Below are 13,160 nucleotides of genomic sequence, written 5' to 3'. Positions count from 1 at the left end.
AAGCCTATTACGCCAGTGCATGCACAGCACATAGTCCGGCACCCTTGTTTGACAACAATCTTCGCACACTATCGCTGTGACAATGTTTACTGACAATGTAATGTGTCAGAATAAATCACTGGGCGTTTTAATTCGGATACATCACTTCTCCGTAAGAATGTAACGTAATACGTCTTTTTTTCTAACAATATTTGCTTCACGCAGTATGATTTGTATACTGTTGCACATCTCAACGCCAAATCACACACGCAGCAAAATTTTTCTCACCATTTTTTTGCCAGCCTTTACGTTCAGTTCTATGTCACAAAAATGATCAAGATTTTAAAAAGTTGGCGTTTCATTGTGTTGTTCATGTTGTTCATAGCTACATAAGTTACTACCTAATAACACTATCTATATCTCTTCTTCAGATATGGCTCCACAGCCTCAAAGTAGTTTCTAAATGATGAAAGCTTTTTACAACCACCATAGGCTATCAGTTATGTTATGCAAGGTGCCTCATTACATTATGTACGTAAATCACATTACTGGCCATTTTCAAATGTCTGCGATCTAATGCCTGTTTCGTGCTATTTGGGGACAGACGCAAGTCCATACACACACACACACACACACACACACACACACACACACACACACACACACACGCCGATCATTTACACAAAGGGTTTTCCACGTAACAATCTGCTTGCAAGCACACGTTGTACAACAAGTCGCGTACGTAAAAACAATATTAACATTAAGCTGCCTGGGCCTTGTAAATTCGTTCAACTGCGTATCATGTGCTTTCCCTTCGTCATACATAAACATATCTGTTACGCGATAACATGTCCGCCCCTGGTAGCTGAGTGGTCAGCACGACGGCATGTCATACCTAACGAACCGGGTTTGATTCCCGGCTGGGTCGGTGATTTTCTCCGCTCAGGGACTGGGTGTTGTGTTCTCCTAATCATCATCATTTCATCCCCATCGACACGCAAGTCACCGAAGTGGCGTCAACTCGAAAGACTTTCACCAGGCGAACGGTCTACCCGACGGGAGGCACTAGCCACACGGTATTTCCTTTTACCGGTAACATATCTATTAAATTTAACACAAGGTTAAAGAGAGCGTGAAACAGAGTCGAAGTAATCCGTCCACGCTCAGTAGGCGTCTGAGATCTACTCCACGTTAGACATAAGCAAAATATTAAAAATTTTATACAGAGCAGATAATGGAAAAACCATGGATGTCTTGGAAGAGATAGAGATACCCAAACATCTGATAGAGCAGTCAGTACAAAATTTAAAAAAAGCAGGCAAGCGAGGTACATGATTTTTAGACAATTTAATAGTATTTTGAGTATATGTGAATTAATTAACGGGTGGGATTCTTTTTATCGTCATGAAATCTGTCAGTGGTCGAGGAGCAGCTTTGTGTCTCTATGTAGAAGTGGTTTTGTATTTTTACTAACGACGTCTATCATTAATTTTAATATACAAGAAGGCAAACACGACGCCATTTTTGTAAGAGTCTTCACAAAATGAGGTTTAATGTTTATACAACAGTAACTAATGTAAATGACTTCAGTAATTGGCAATAACGTACAAAATTTGAACACTTTGCAGATTTGTGTGACATTGGGTTTTTAATCGAATATAAACACTGTTTTTGCACTAGACAGGGGAGAGATGATGTCCCACTTTCAGATTTTCTTAATGACGACGATTACAGCTGCAATTTTTAGAACTGACACATAAAAAATTAAATAGAAAGATTTAATAACACTTTCCATCAACCATGTAGCAATAACTGATAATTGATTGTACAAGTAAAAATTGTAATCATTAAGAAATAATGACAAGTCTCGAAGACCATCGTCACATGACTATAGCTCCATCTGCCTGTAAATTAGGACTCTTTGAAAAATGACATGCCTAGGTATAGCCTTTAGACGATTCCTGTTTCCCAAAGTTCAGCAACAGATAGGTTTATGTTTGAAAAAGAAAAATTACAAGTTGCACTATTAAATGACTTTTCAATGACCAGGAAGATTGCTATTAGTAGTGTTTTCGCGTACATTATCAGTCATATAATTGGCTTGGAAGCACATTGCTATGTGCAATTCCAGGTATGCAAACGTTCCATGTTTCACTAACATCATTCAGCAGCTGATGAAATAGACTCGCTAGGGTACACCCTATTGCTATATCAATAGGTCAGATTCACCTGACTTACTGTCCCTGTGTAGACTGGTAGGGGTAATCCCCTACGCTTCACAACAGTACCCGTATCTGTGTGTTTGTAGTTTATTTGTGTCTTCTGGACTTCTCCCACGTGTGTGGGTGTGTGTTGATCGTCACCTGGCTTTGAGGATCATCGTCACTGGCGCCGCCTACATCTCGCCACTGCTGCCGCCGCCGCCGCTGCTACTCGTGCCACCATCACCGACGGCAACTGTCCACCCCCCACCCCCCCTGGCTTCTGGTGACCATTTCGTCGTATTTCCATGTAAGGATTCCTTTTCCCACTACCACCATTGTTTACACCTCTCCTTCGCAATTCCCTACAATCTTTATAGGGCGCCCTTCCAGATTCCAACAGACCCATCTCGCTCTCCCAGTCTTCGCCCCTCCGGGCCTGCTATCCTCAGCAGCACCTCCTTCGGATCCAGCATCTCCAGCAGACGGACCAGCATCATGGAAAGCAGCATCAACACCCAAATTACCACTACATGTCAGTCCACCTGTGCCACTTCCACTGACTCAGACAAATGATTCCACGTCGGTATCGTGGACTATGGTGTCCTCCTCGTCCAAATCCAGCGCCAAAAATCCTGTCATCTGTTACCACCAATTTTTACCATCATTACCTCATTTCATATGCCAGTCAAGGAGACATCAAAGCACTCCAGCACTGACACTGCACCCACACCCAATTTCAAGAAGAAGAAAAAATCCAAAACAAACAGAAAGCCGAGAGTTTATGAACTGTCAGGCCAAGTCATCCGAAACAACCTCTATACAGCTTTATACCTTCCTCCTCTCCCACCTGTACCCCCACTTCCTCAAGTCTAAAACCTTCGTCTTTAAAATTCGAAAATATATCTCTTCTGATCCCATCACTCAGCTCATCCCCAAAAAAGACTCCATCCTGATCAAATACCCTGACCATACTTCCTCATTAAACTCCTCTAGAAGGTAGCACAAGTCGCATTTAGACCCTATGCAAACCCCTTACCATTTCCCAAACCCGCCTGTACCAAGCAGCCTTAACCTCCTCGTCATCCCTCGACCGCACTATTGTGATCAAATGGATCGATCCACATGCTACAGCTCAGGAGGTGGAGTCTGAACCCAAATTCCACCCTGACCTAGAAGTTCAGAAAGTACTCCACATTTCTGATGATAGCCGAACCTTCACAGTACACATTTTTACTGAACCCTCATCTACAGTCGATCACCTTCTTAAAGATGGATCCCTAATCTACAAACGAAAACACACTGTTGAAAATTCCAAATCCTGTCCTCAATCCTACTGCTGCCAAAGATTCCCCATGTACAATGACCACCTGACCACTAATTGTAAAATCCCACCATTATCTCAAGAAATGTCCTAAACTCACTCCCCTCCCACATGAATATCTGTAACCTGCCGCAAATGACCTGTTCTTCAACGGGAAAACCCCATCCTCAGCCTCCAGACCTGAGCTAACAGACAGTTCCCATCACACCTACTCTGCACGACTTCCAACCCTACAACTTCTTTAGCCCACCTCATGGATTTCATTAACATAGTCCTTCAAAAGATCCACCCCTCCTACAGGCTATATACCCTACGACAAACTTACCTTTCTGTTTGCTCTGTCTTCCACCTCAACACACAAGCCACACATTCCCTCAACCAGGTCTGCTGTGTTTCCACCCTTTTCGACACCCCAGTTTAAAAGCTACCTAACCACCTATCCACACCAACCTTTCCTTTCCTAAATCATGGCACAATGGCAGTATAACATCCTACTGCACAACATCTGCAATCAGTCAACAAGCCGTTCTTCACACACACACGCTAACCCAGTACTACATCAGCACTTTTCCCATGAATGAAATCACTCTCCAGCCGCATGATATTATCCAAAACTTTGTCATACATCATCCGCCATACAGACAACCTACTCCTCACAGCTAGATGCAGAGTTGCTACTGGACACCACAAGAACATCCCTGTTCATTCACAAACCATCTACAACACTCCTATTGAACACCTCATCCTCATTCTCTTCCTCAAGACAATAACACTTATATCCAACGGCATTACCACGTCCCTTATAATTTCCTCAACCACACAGACATATCATTGCCGCTGCCCTTAATATCCATAGGCGTTCTCACATTGAACTCCAGCGTTGGCGTCGGTTTACTGACTCCCTCCATGGTGACACAGTCCCTTTCCACAGAATGCCCAGTCTGGAAGCAATTCCATTCCTTAAGTTATTACTGAATCTCCTACCCACGATGGGACCATTATTGTAGCAGTCCACGTCATCAAAGGAAAAGACCACCTCCCTATCCTACTCAACATTCTCTGCACAACACATTCTGCCTTTCACAAACAAGTCCAAGACTATTATTGTACCAACTGGAACGTCTACAGAGAATCCATTGCTACCCAAATATGAAGCCATCCCATATCCTTCCAACACCCCAATGACATCCATCATGCTGCCACCTTCCTCCAGATGACACTGTCAAATAGTATAACTCACCACATTCCACACTGTCCCCCACTTCCTCCATATGCTCTCTCCTCCTCCACGAATCCTGTCATCTTTGTGATTGTTCCTGCAGATAGGCGCAGGGGTGTCCTCCTATGGTCATCAGGCGCCTTTACAACTACAAGCCATGGAGGAACTAGCTCTCCCCGCACGTAACAGTGCACTGTACCACACATACGCAGGCCAGACGACAAACGTTGACACATTATAACACATACACCTTCCTCAGGACTCCAGCCATAAAGATGAAATGAAGTATAATACTGTGATAAAGAAACAGAAGATCAAGCAGACGCACATTAACACAGGGTAACACGTAGCACAAACGTAGCTACCGAACTACGTAAATACGTAGAGTAATATCAATGGAAATACGCAGAGACAGCTACACAGAAACTTACAAATAAAGAAAACGCTGTTAATAAAGGCATAACCCGATGAACCGACTCCGAGTTCTGCCTTCCTGAACACCCCCGCAAGTTACTGAACGTAAAAGCTACTAAAAAATTGTCTTTGAACAGTATTTCATAGCAGTCTGTGAACAATAAGCGGATATTGTTGCCTATGGGTCACTTAAAAGTGTAATTAATTTCGGTTTTAACTCTTAATACACAGTCAAATAACATATAAACGTTGTAATGTCAAATCGGAAGAAAAAAGCTCAAGGCAGTTCTACGACTTTTCCTTACGATCACTGACGATGGTGGGCAACAATCTTGTCTTTACTTTGCAAATCCTCTTTTATTCTCTTCTAAATTACTAATATTTTTACTTATCACCGTCCATTCCTTAGCTAATTTGCTGTTTCTGCTTTGATTTTTCTTCGCTTGTATAATTGAAAAAATCCTGTAATTATATGATGATAACTGAAAAATATACGACCATTTTAAAATACTAGATAACATATCTTTAAATATACAAAAAATGAAGTTAAAGGAAATACTTCAGAAAGTATAAACACAGTTGAACAAATCAAAAAGAAGTAGGAAATATTACCTCTAGTCGCGCTGTCGAAAGGGGAAAAGGGTCAAGGCAAAAACCGTCAAGGACATAGAAAAACATAAAAAAATGTTTTTGAATGACAGGGTCTTTCTGACAGGCTTCTTACATGTATAGCCAACGCAGAAGTAAGACGCACTACACGGGGACAATGTATTACTTCTATAGTTACACAACAGCTGTACGAGTGTCCACCGATCACATCCACAAACCAGAATAATTATCTGGTAGATGATACCACAATATCTTTACGGGGTGACGATTCCGAAATACTGAAAAGAGATCGAAGAATCAGAAAGAGCTCTGCAACAAAAGCTGCTCTAAATGCAACCCAGAGAAAATACTGCTTTCTGAAAGTCATCATCTGTGTAGAAATTGTTGTGGGGGAACAATGAAATTACTATACGTGAACTCAGATATGCTGCAATCATTCAGAAAACCATTTGGCAGGAATTCGGGAGGAATTTCTTTCGTATTGAGTTCTGAGGCTTTGGTGAACTATTTTGCGACTATAGAATATATAATACGGCTAATAAAACGTCAAGGTGGGCGGCCAATATTCATGCACGTTAAATAACCGTTCGAAATTGACACAGTGCTGAAAATGTACCTTTTACCCGGTATCACACCAGTAGATATTCAACGGAATTTTGCAGACCATAGAGAGCTCTTAAAACAGAGCCCAGCAGCGGAAGCTAAGTACCTTCTCTGGAAACACTGCAATACGCTAGAGATACGAACTACTATTACACTGTATATAATAGATGTGACTAAGCGGGACATAAAGTCGAGAATATTTGTTCACATTCCATGAAATACTACCTCTTTTAAACAACAAGCTATGTGCTTGCTGCAGGCAAGTAGAAATTTTTTGTAGGGATCTGCATATTGAAATAAATGTACCCGAAGAACTCTGCAGAAGTCTGAGCAGACCACAATTACTGACCATTCAATAGTAATTTAATCTAGCGTCAGGCGTTAAAGAACAGTCCAATTATGTTTAATTTTTTTTATAGTGAAATGGGGTTTTACACCACTAGAGAACTTCTCTAAATGCGTCGATTACGGTATTTGAGTTTCTATCATGCAAAAAACGTGTGCTTATTGTTGTACACTCATGTGTCATGAACACGGAGATGTAATAATATCAAAATTAAATAAAAGTAAGTAAATGGCTGTGTACACTCTGAATGTATGTACGGTGCTATGTAGTCTTGAGGCTGGAACGAAATACGAATTAGGCCTATGTGACCTTGCAGAAATAAAGTAGAACAAAATAGACGGTTGCGTACCGCCTGAAGATATGAAAGGTGTTTCGTATTCTTGAGGCTAAAATGAAATGTGAAATAATCCTACGTGTTCCTTTTCCTTCAACTGCCATCACAGCAGTCGACCTATTCTTCGCATCCACTGCACGTAATATTTTTCTAAGGTCTATACCTTCCAACTGTATTGGGAAAGTTTCCGCCAGTTAATAATGTGTGATCACGGGTGCCGCTTTCAATTAACTATAGCTAAACGATTCTGGTCCAAACCATCATAATTGCATAATCAGCATAACTGGAAGTACCACATTCAGTTAATTAGCCATACAGTTCGACATTCATCAACTGCCTCATGGTTCGACTCTCTTGCGGCCCCATGTCCTCAACCAGGTGACTGATACAAACGTGTAGCACCTCACGCCTCCTTTGCAAAGAGCGGACTGTAAATACACAGAGACAAACCTGGGCGACCCGTGCGCGCATCTGCTCCAGCTTGTCCCCGTCAGCTCGCAGCATGCGGTCCACACATTCTGCGGTCAGCGCCGAGTCCTCCTTTTGCAGCATGTCACGCAACCTGTCAAAAAGGAACTACATTACTAACTGCCCAAAATTACAGCATTACAGCTACAGTGTCATCGTTAAAAGACCATAACGACCCATTTATAGTCTAATTATTTGTCTGTGAATTTCCCACACAAGTGAAGCGAGAATAGGGAACCATGATGGCAGAATGTTCACATCATACCACACACACTTTCCCAGTCACTCCTGAATGTATTTCAACGGCTTTACGAGACATTTAATGAGGTAAAGCTCCAGGTCTTTTAGTATACATCCAGAATTCCCTCTGCACTGTGATAAACATGCTAAAAAAAGGCTGCACCAACTTTTCTCCAACATTCTGCAGACAAGATCTATTCCACGACAGGCTGAGATCATTGGTAACTTAAAACCAGGGAAACCCAACAACAATGGAAACGGTCGAGAGGCAGCACAGCTATACCAAAAGAAGTATCCTCACAGATACCAACCACATCATATAACATTCCAAGCACTTTTTGGGCGTTTGTATGGTCATGGGTCGTTTCAGACAGACGAACGTGCACGGAGGTGGCGGACTGTGCGCACACCAGATTTGAAGGACCAGATTGTACAGGATATTGAGACGAACCCGAGTACAAGCTTGATGCAAGTGATCGGCCGACGTAGTGAAAGAGTGCGGCAATCCAGTGCCACGTGTGAACGCATGTGTTGCATCCCATGGAGAGCACTTTTTACACTTCTTGTGACGTGGATGCGACGCTGCTCCGTGCTGTGTTCTGGGACAATTTGCTGTCGTTGCACGCACACCATTCATTTTCGGACACATCTGCATCTACATCATACTCAAAAAGCCACCTAATGGTGTGTGGCAGAGGGTAATTCCGGTACCATTATCTGATTCCTCCAACCCTGTTAGACTCGCGAATAGTATGTGGGAAGAATGATTGTCGGTAAGCCTCTGTATTGGCTCTAATTTCTCGAATTTTCCCCTTGTGGTCAATATGCGTGATGTATATGGGGGGAAGTAATATGTTGTCTGACTCCTCCTTAAAAGTGCTGTCCTGGAATTTCAGTAGCAAATCTCTCCATGATGCACAGCGTCTCTCTTGTAATGTCTGCCAGTGCAGTTTGTTTAGAATCTCCGTAACGCTCTCTCGCCTGCTAAACGACCCCGTGACGAAACGCACCGCTTTTCGTTGGATCTTCTCTATCTCGTCTATCAGTCCTACCTGATAGCGATCCCATGCAGATGAACAATACTAAAGAATCGGGCGAACAAGCGCCTTATAAGCCACTTCTTCCATCGATAAGTTACATTTCCTTAAGATTCTTCCGACGAATCTGAGCCTTGTGTCTGCTTTTCCTACTATCTATTTAATGTGGTCACTCCACTTAAGATAGCTCTGGATGGCTACGCCTAGATATTTTACGGCAGACGCTGTCCCCAGCTGTTTATCATGAATAGTGTAGCTGTGCAGTAGTGGATTTCTTTTCCTATGAATGCGCTATTTGTTACATTTATTTACGTTCAGGGCCAGCTTCCAGAGTCTGCACCATCAATTCTCTGAAGTCATAAGACCATTTTTTCCTCCATTTTCAGTCAGCAATCCGTCCCTGCAGATTGTCTCTTCTATTAATGTTCACACTGTACGATTTAATGCCGCTGTAGATACTTAGAGCAACCTGTGCGATGTTGGGCGGAAGGGCAGAACTCCTCTTCCTCTCAGGAATAACAACCTGCTTGTGCTGCTCTTAAGACTGGAATCTCGGCATAGAAAAGTTTCCAGTCTTCGCCGCCTACGTCATCACCATTGCCTCCAGGCCTCCCTGGCCACCATCGCCTTTTCTGCCAGTCCTAGCTGCAAGTTCTCGCTGCCAGTCAGTCATCGCCAGTGACTGTCAGTCTACAATCTCTGCTGTCACTCTTCGTCTCCATGAGCCAGTCACCACACTTTCATCGCCTGTTTCTCACTGCCTTCGGTGCGCCCTATCTAAGATGCATCAATCCACAATCATCTACACCCGCCTGTATTCCACTCCCACCTCCACTTACTCTTTCACACCCTGCCCAGTGTCTGCTCCTGCTCTTCCCAACTTTCCCGTCTTCCCAATACTCGGATGACTCAACTCTTCTTCCCAGTCACGCACTGCATGCCCAGGTTTAAATGACTTCTCATTTGCAGATGACTAACTTTTACAGCAATGAAAAAGCCTTTATTATTTTATCACTAAAATTAAAAATGCAGCAACCCTCAGCTACCTGAGTACTATGATGTTGTTGGTGTCTTTGCAGCAGCAACTCAGCATAGCATCGTTGGGCCGCTTTTCCATTACATTAAAAGAACGCGAACACGAGGTGCATACCTGTCAACGCTTCATCAGCAGGCCTGCCCATACTATTACGTACTACTATATTTCATATTTTACATTCCATTTTACACATCTAGCCAAATTCACAAGCGAATCTCCATGGTCTTGATTTTAATACCGTAAAAGCTAATAATTCAAATGGTTCAAATGGCTCTAATCACTAAGTAACTTAACATTTGAGATCATCAGTCCCCCAGAATTACAACCACTTAAACCTAACTAGCCTAAGGACATCACACACATCCATGCCCGAGGTAGGATTCGAACCTGCAACCGTAGCAGGAGCGCGGTTCCGGACTGAAGCACCTAGAACTGCTCGTCCACAGCGGCCGGCGCTAATAATTGATGAAGTAAAATTTCTATGTGTCGTATGAAGCGACAAGCTGCGGAGTATATGCTAGCATCAACACTATACCACTACAAGTACTGTAATTGTTTTCGGGGATCTCCCCAACAGAATAGCAAGAGCGCGCTATGAGGAAGTTCTTCACTTTAGACTTTCCCCAACGGAATAGCAAGACTGAGCCATGAAGAAATTCTTTGCTTCAGACTTAAAACTGCGTGATTTATTCCTATAACTTTATAAATATTGTGCCAGCTCATTGAAAATGGACGAAGCATAATTCTACTCGCTTTTCTGCACAAGGGTCAAGAAACTGCGATCTAAATGCCGGTCCGACTTCTGCCTAGTGTCAACTGAGTGAAAGCTACTACTTTTTGAGAATAAGCTCATAGTGTTAACAACAAACAACATTAAGGGAAATGTATATTCGGAAGCCAGTGTCAGAATTTCCAGACTTCTTAACAGGGTTTGACAAGACGTTCGCGAAATTACACCACATGATGTATTACTGGAACTGCACGTTTCTGAACCAAAAAGTACGTTTCCTGAATGGCAAGAGTTGCCACCAGAACATAGTGTCGAATGTCATAAGCGAATAAAAAAAAATCAAATTAGACTTACTTTCGCGTTCGACTATCACTTATTTCTGATGCTGTCCAATCGTGTTCTACCTGTATTATTATTAGTGTACAATTAACACTGGTAGAAAAATAAATCGAAAGTGGGACCGATCAGTACTGAATCCAGGGTGAGGACTAAAAGTGAAGTGGGAAGTAGCACTGTCAACAGTAAATACCATAACTGAATAGAACAAGTGGTTCTTTTTCTCCATAGAAGGCACACAGCGTATTCTATCAACATTTGCAGTTTTACGTAGATATTTCCAGTGCAGTACAGTTGCAGAGATAGACAGGCGTAAGAACTCAAATGCAATCACCCCCGTAGCAAGCCAGTGGAGTTCTGGGGTTCCGTTAAGCGAAATGCTCATGAAGTATTCCTAAACAGCTTCCGAAATTTTGTCGGTGGGATTCTCGTTCACCCTGTATATTCCTGGGTGAACTGTTTCTAGTCCAATCTTGTCTTCAACTTCCCTGCAGGGACGGTATGTAAATAGCTGTAAAATTTTCTGAAAATCTTCCATGAAACCGATTCTTGATATTTATACAGAGATAAATTTGACTAAATAGACGTCTTTCTTATAACGTCTACTACCTCCAAATGTTCATTACTTCGTGTTACATTTCCACCAATAAATAAACTTGCGATAGTCCGTGTTATAATATCCTGCACACTTTGAGTGTGCCCATTTCAGGCTTGTGGATCTAGCGCACTCGATCAGAAGCGCCTTCGAACGATGAAGATACAATTTGGTTTGAGCACTCAGTGTTTTCGTCTTTGGCACCATTTCTGAAATATCTTCACACAACTGTTACGACAACCTATTAAAATGTAAAAGTTTCCCCTACGAAAATGTAACATACCCCCCGAAAATGAACACAAAACCTTTAGCTACGACGTTTCTTTAAAACTTAACATAAAATGAGAAAAGATACCTAAAGTGGAGGACTGATGTAATATTGGAGGTATTTGCAGCAGGCTGATAAGAAAAACAGATAAGTCGACAACTCTCCAATTTCAGTGCTTAACATTCTAACTGATAAGTTCTGTGGTTCTGCAGCTACTCCATGATTGCGCTTGCAACATTTCCATCTTTTTTGCAGAAGTCTTCGACTGCCGCTGTTGTGCTGCTGTGACGGTGGTTTTAGCATATCAGTGAATAAGAAGACATGCTTGGAGCTCGGAACTCAATCACCGCATTGCCTTGAAGATTGCTGGAAGCTTCAAAGCCGAAATATGGCAAGAAGAAGTGCTAATGTCCTGAATGCACAGTATTAATCAACTCACGTTCTTCCTTGATAACACGACAGTAAAACAAAATAGAATATTTCGTCATTTTCAGGTAATTCACTTGCATCATAGGGCCCAAATCACTGATTCCGTATGAAATGATAAAATGTAGGTAAATCATTTTTATCTTATTTAGGAATATCGTGAGTCGTTTATTATTCTCCAACTCTTCTGATACGATTTAGAGTTTGCTTAAGAAATTACGGAGGAAGTTTTCTCTAATTATGACTAATAGGGAAAGCATGTAACGCCAGAGAGCACAAGCGTGAGGACTAAGAGTGAAGTGGGAATTAGCGCTGTTTTGCTAGTGAAAATTTTCCGTAGCAGTTAATGTTGAAATGAGATTGAGTACGCAGCATCACGGAAATCAGTTGCAATTATCGTACCACTGTAAATACGACAACTATGCTGACAATATTCCATTTCAATAAACCGCCAATATTACAGGTACTACTGGAATTCCGCTTTTGATTAGCTACACATTCCTGTGTATTTAGCGATAAAATTAAATGACTAGTCCCGCTAATTGAAGTCACTGTGCTTCATTATAATGTAACTGCTTAACATACGCAAATTCAAGTTCAAGAGATGACCTGTTGTGCCATGCCTTCCCACAGTTAATTGTTCTCATCAGTATGAAGGATGTCCTTGATTTACATACAAACTAAAAATGGAGTTTTACCATGTCACTACAAGCCAAAAAACACTTGTATTTTGTTACTATTTTTATTAGTAACGTTTCAAACATGCCTTGTTCGTCAGGAACCGTTCAGATTCCACAGGTACGTAACATTATTATGTTAGTTTTCTGGTCACATTTAGAGACTGACGCTTATGACAAATTTGTTATCCGCTGTTACTGAGACTAAAGCTTAGGACACTGCGAAAAATGTGAAGCATTGCTTTATATAGTTTGTTAAATTCTTTCTTTCTATCTAAAAATTCTAATTACCGTTACTACAAAGTGGTTACAGGGTGA

The 13,160-nt window shown here is 41.9% G+C and overlaps 1 protein-coding gene across 1 annotated transcript in view; it reads right to left on the bottom strand.

Annotated features, from left to right (window-relative positions):
- LOC126485017 (trichohyalin-like) overlaps positions 1–13,160 on the bottom strand; it is a 181,056-nt gene that overhangs the window by 97,984 nt on the left and 69,912 nt on the right. The window contains exon 2 of the mRNA XM_050108622.1: positions 7,480–7,591. Coding sequence (XP_049964579.1) covers positions 7,480–7,591 — 112 coding nt within the window. The remainder of the gene's footprint in view (positions 1–7,479; positions 7,592–13,160) is intronic.

The sequence above is a fragment of the Schistocerca serialis genome, chromosome 6, assembly GCF_023864345.2.
Source record: "Schistocerca serialis cubense isolate TAMUIC-IGC-003099 chromosome 6, iqSchSeri2.2, whole genome shotgun sequence".
Classification (NCBI taxonomy): Eukaryota; Metazoa; Arthropoda; class Insecta; order Orthoptera; family Acrididae; genus Schistocerca; species Schistocerca serialis.
Note: the sequence above shows the minus strand (reverse complement) of the source record. Positions and strands in the feature narration are given on the sequence as shown.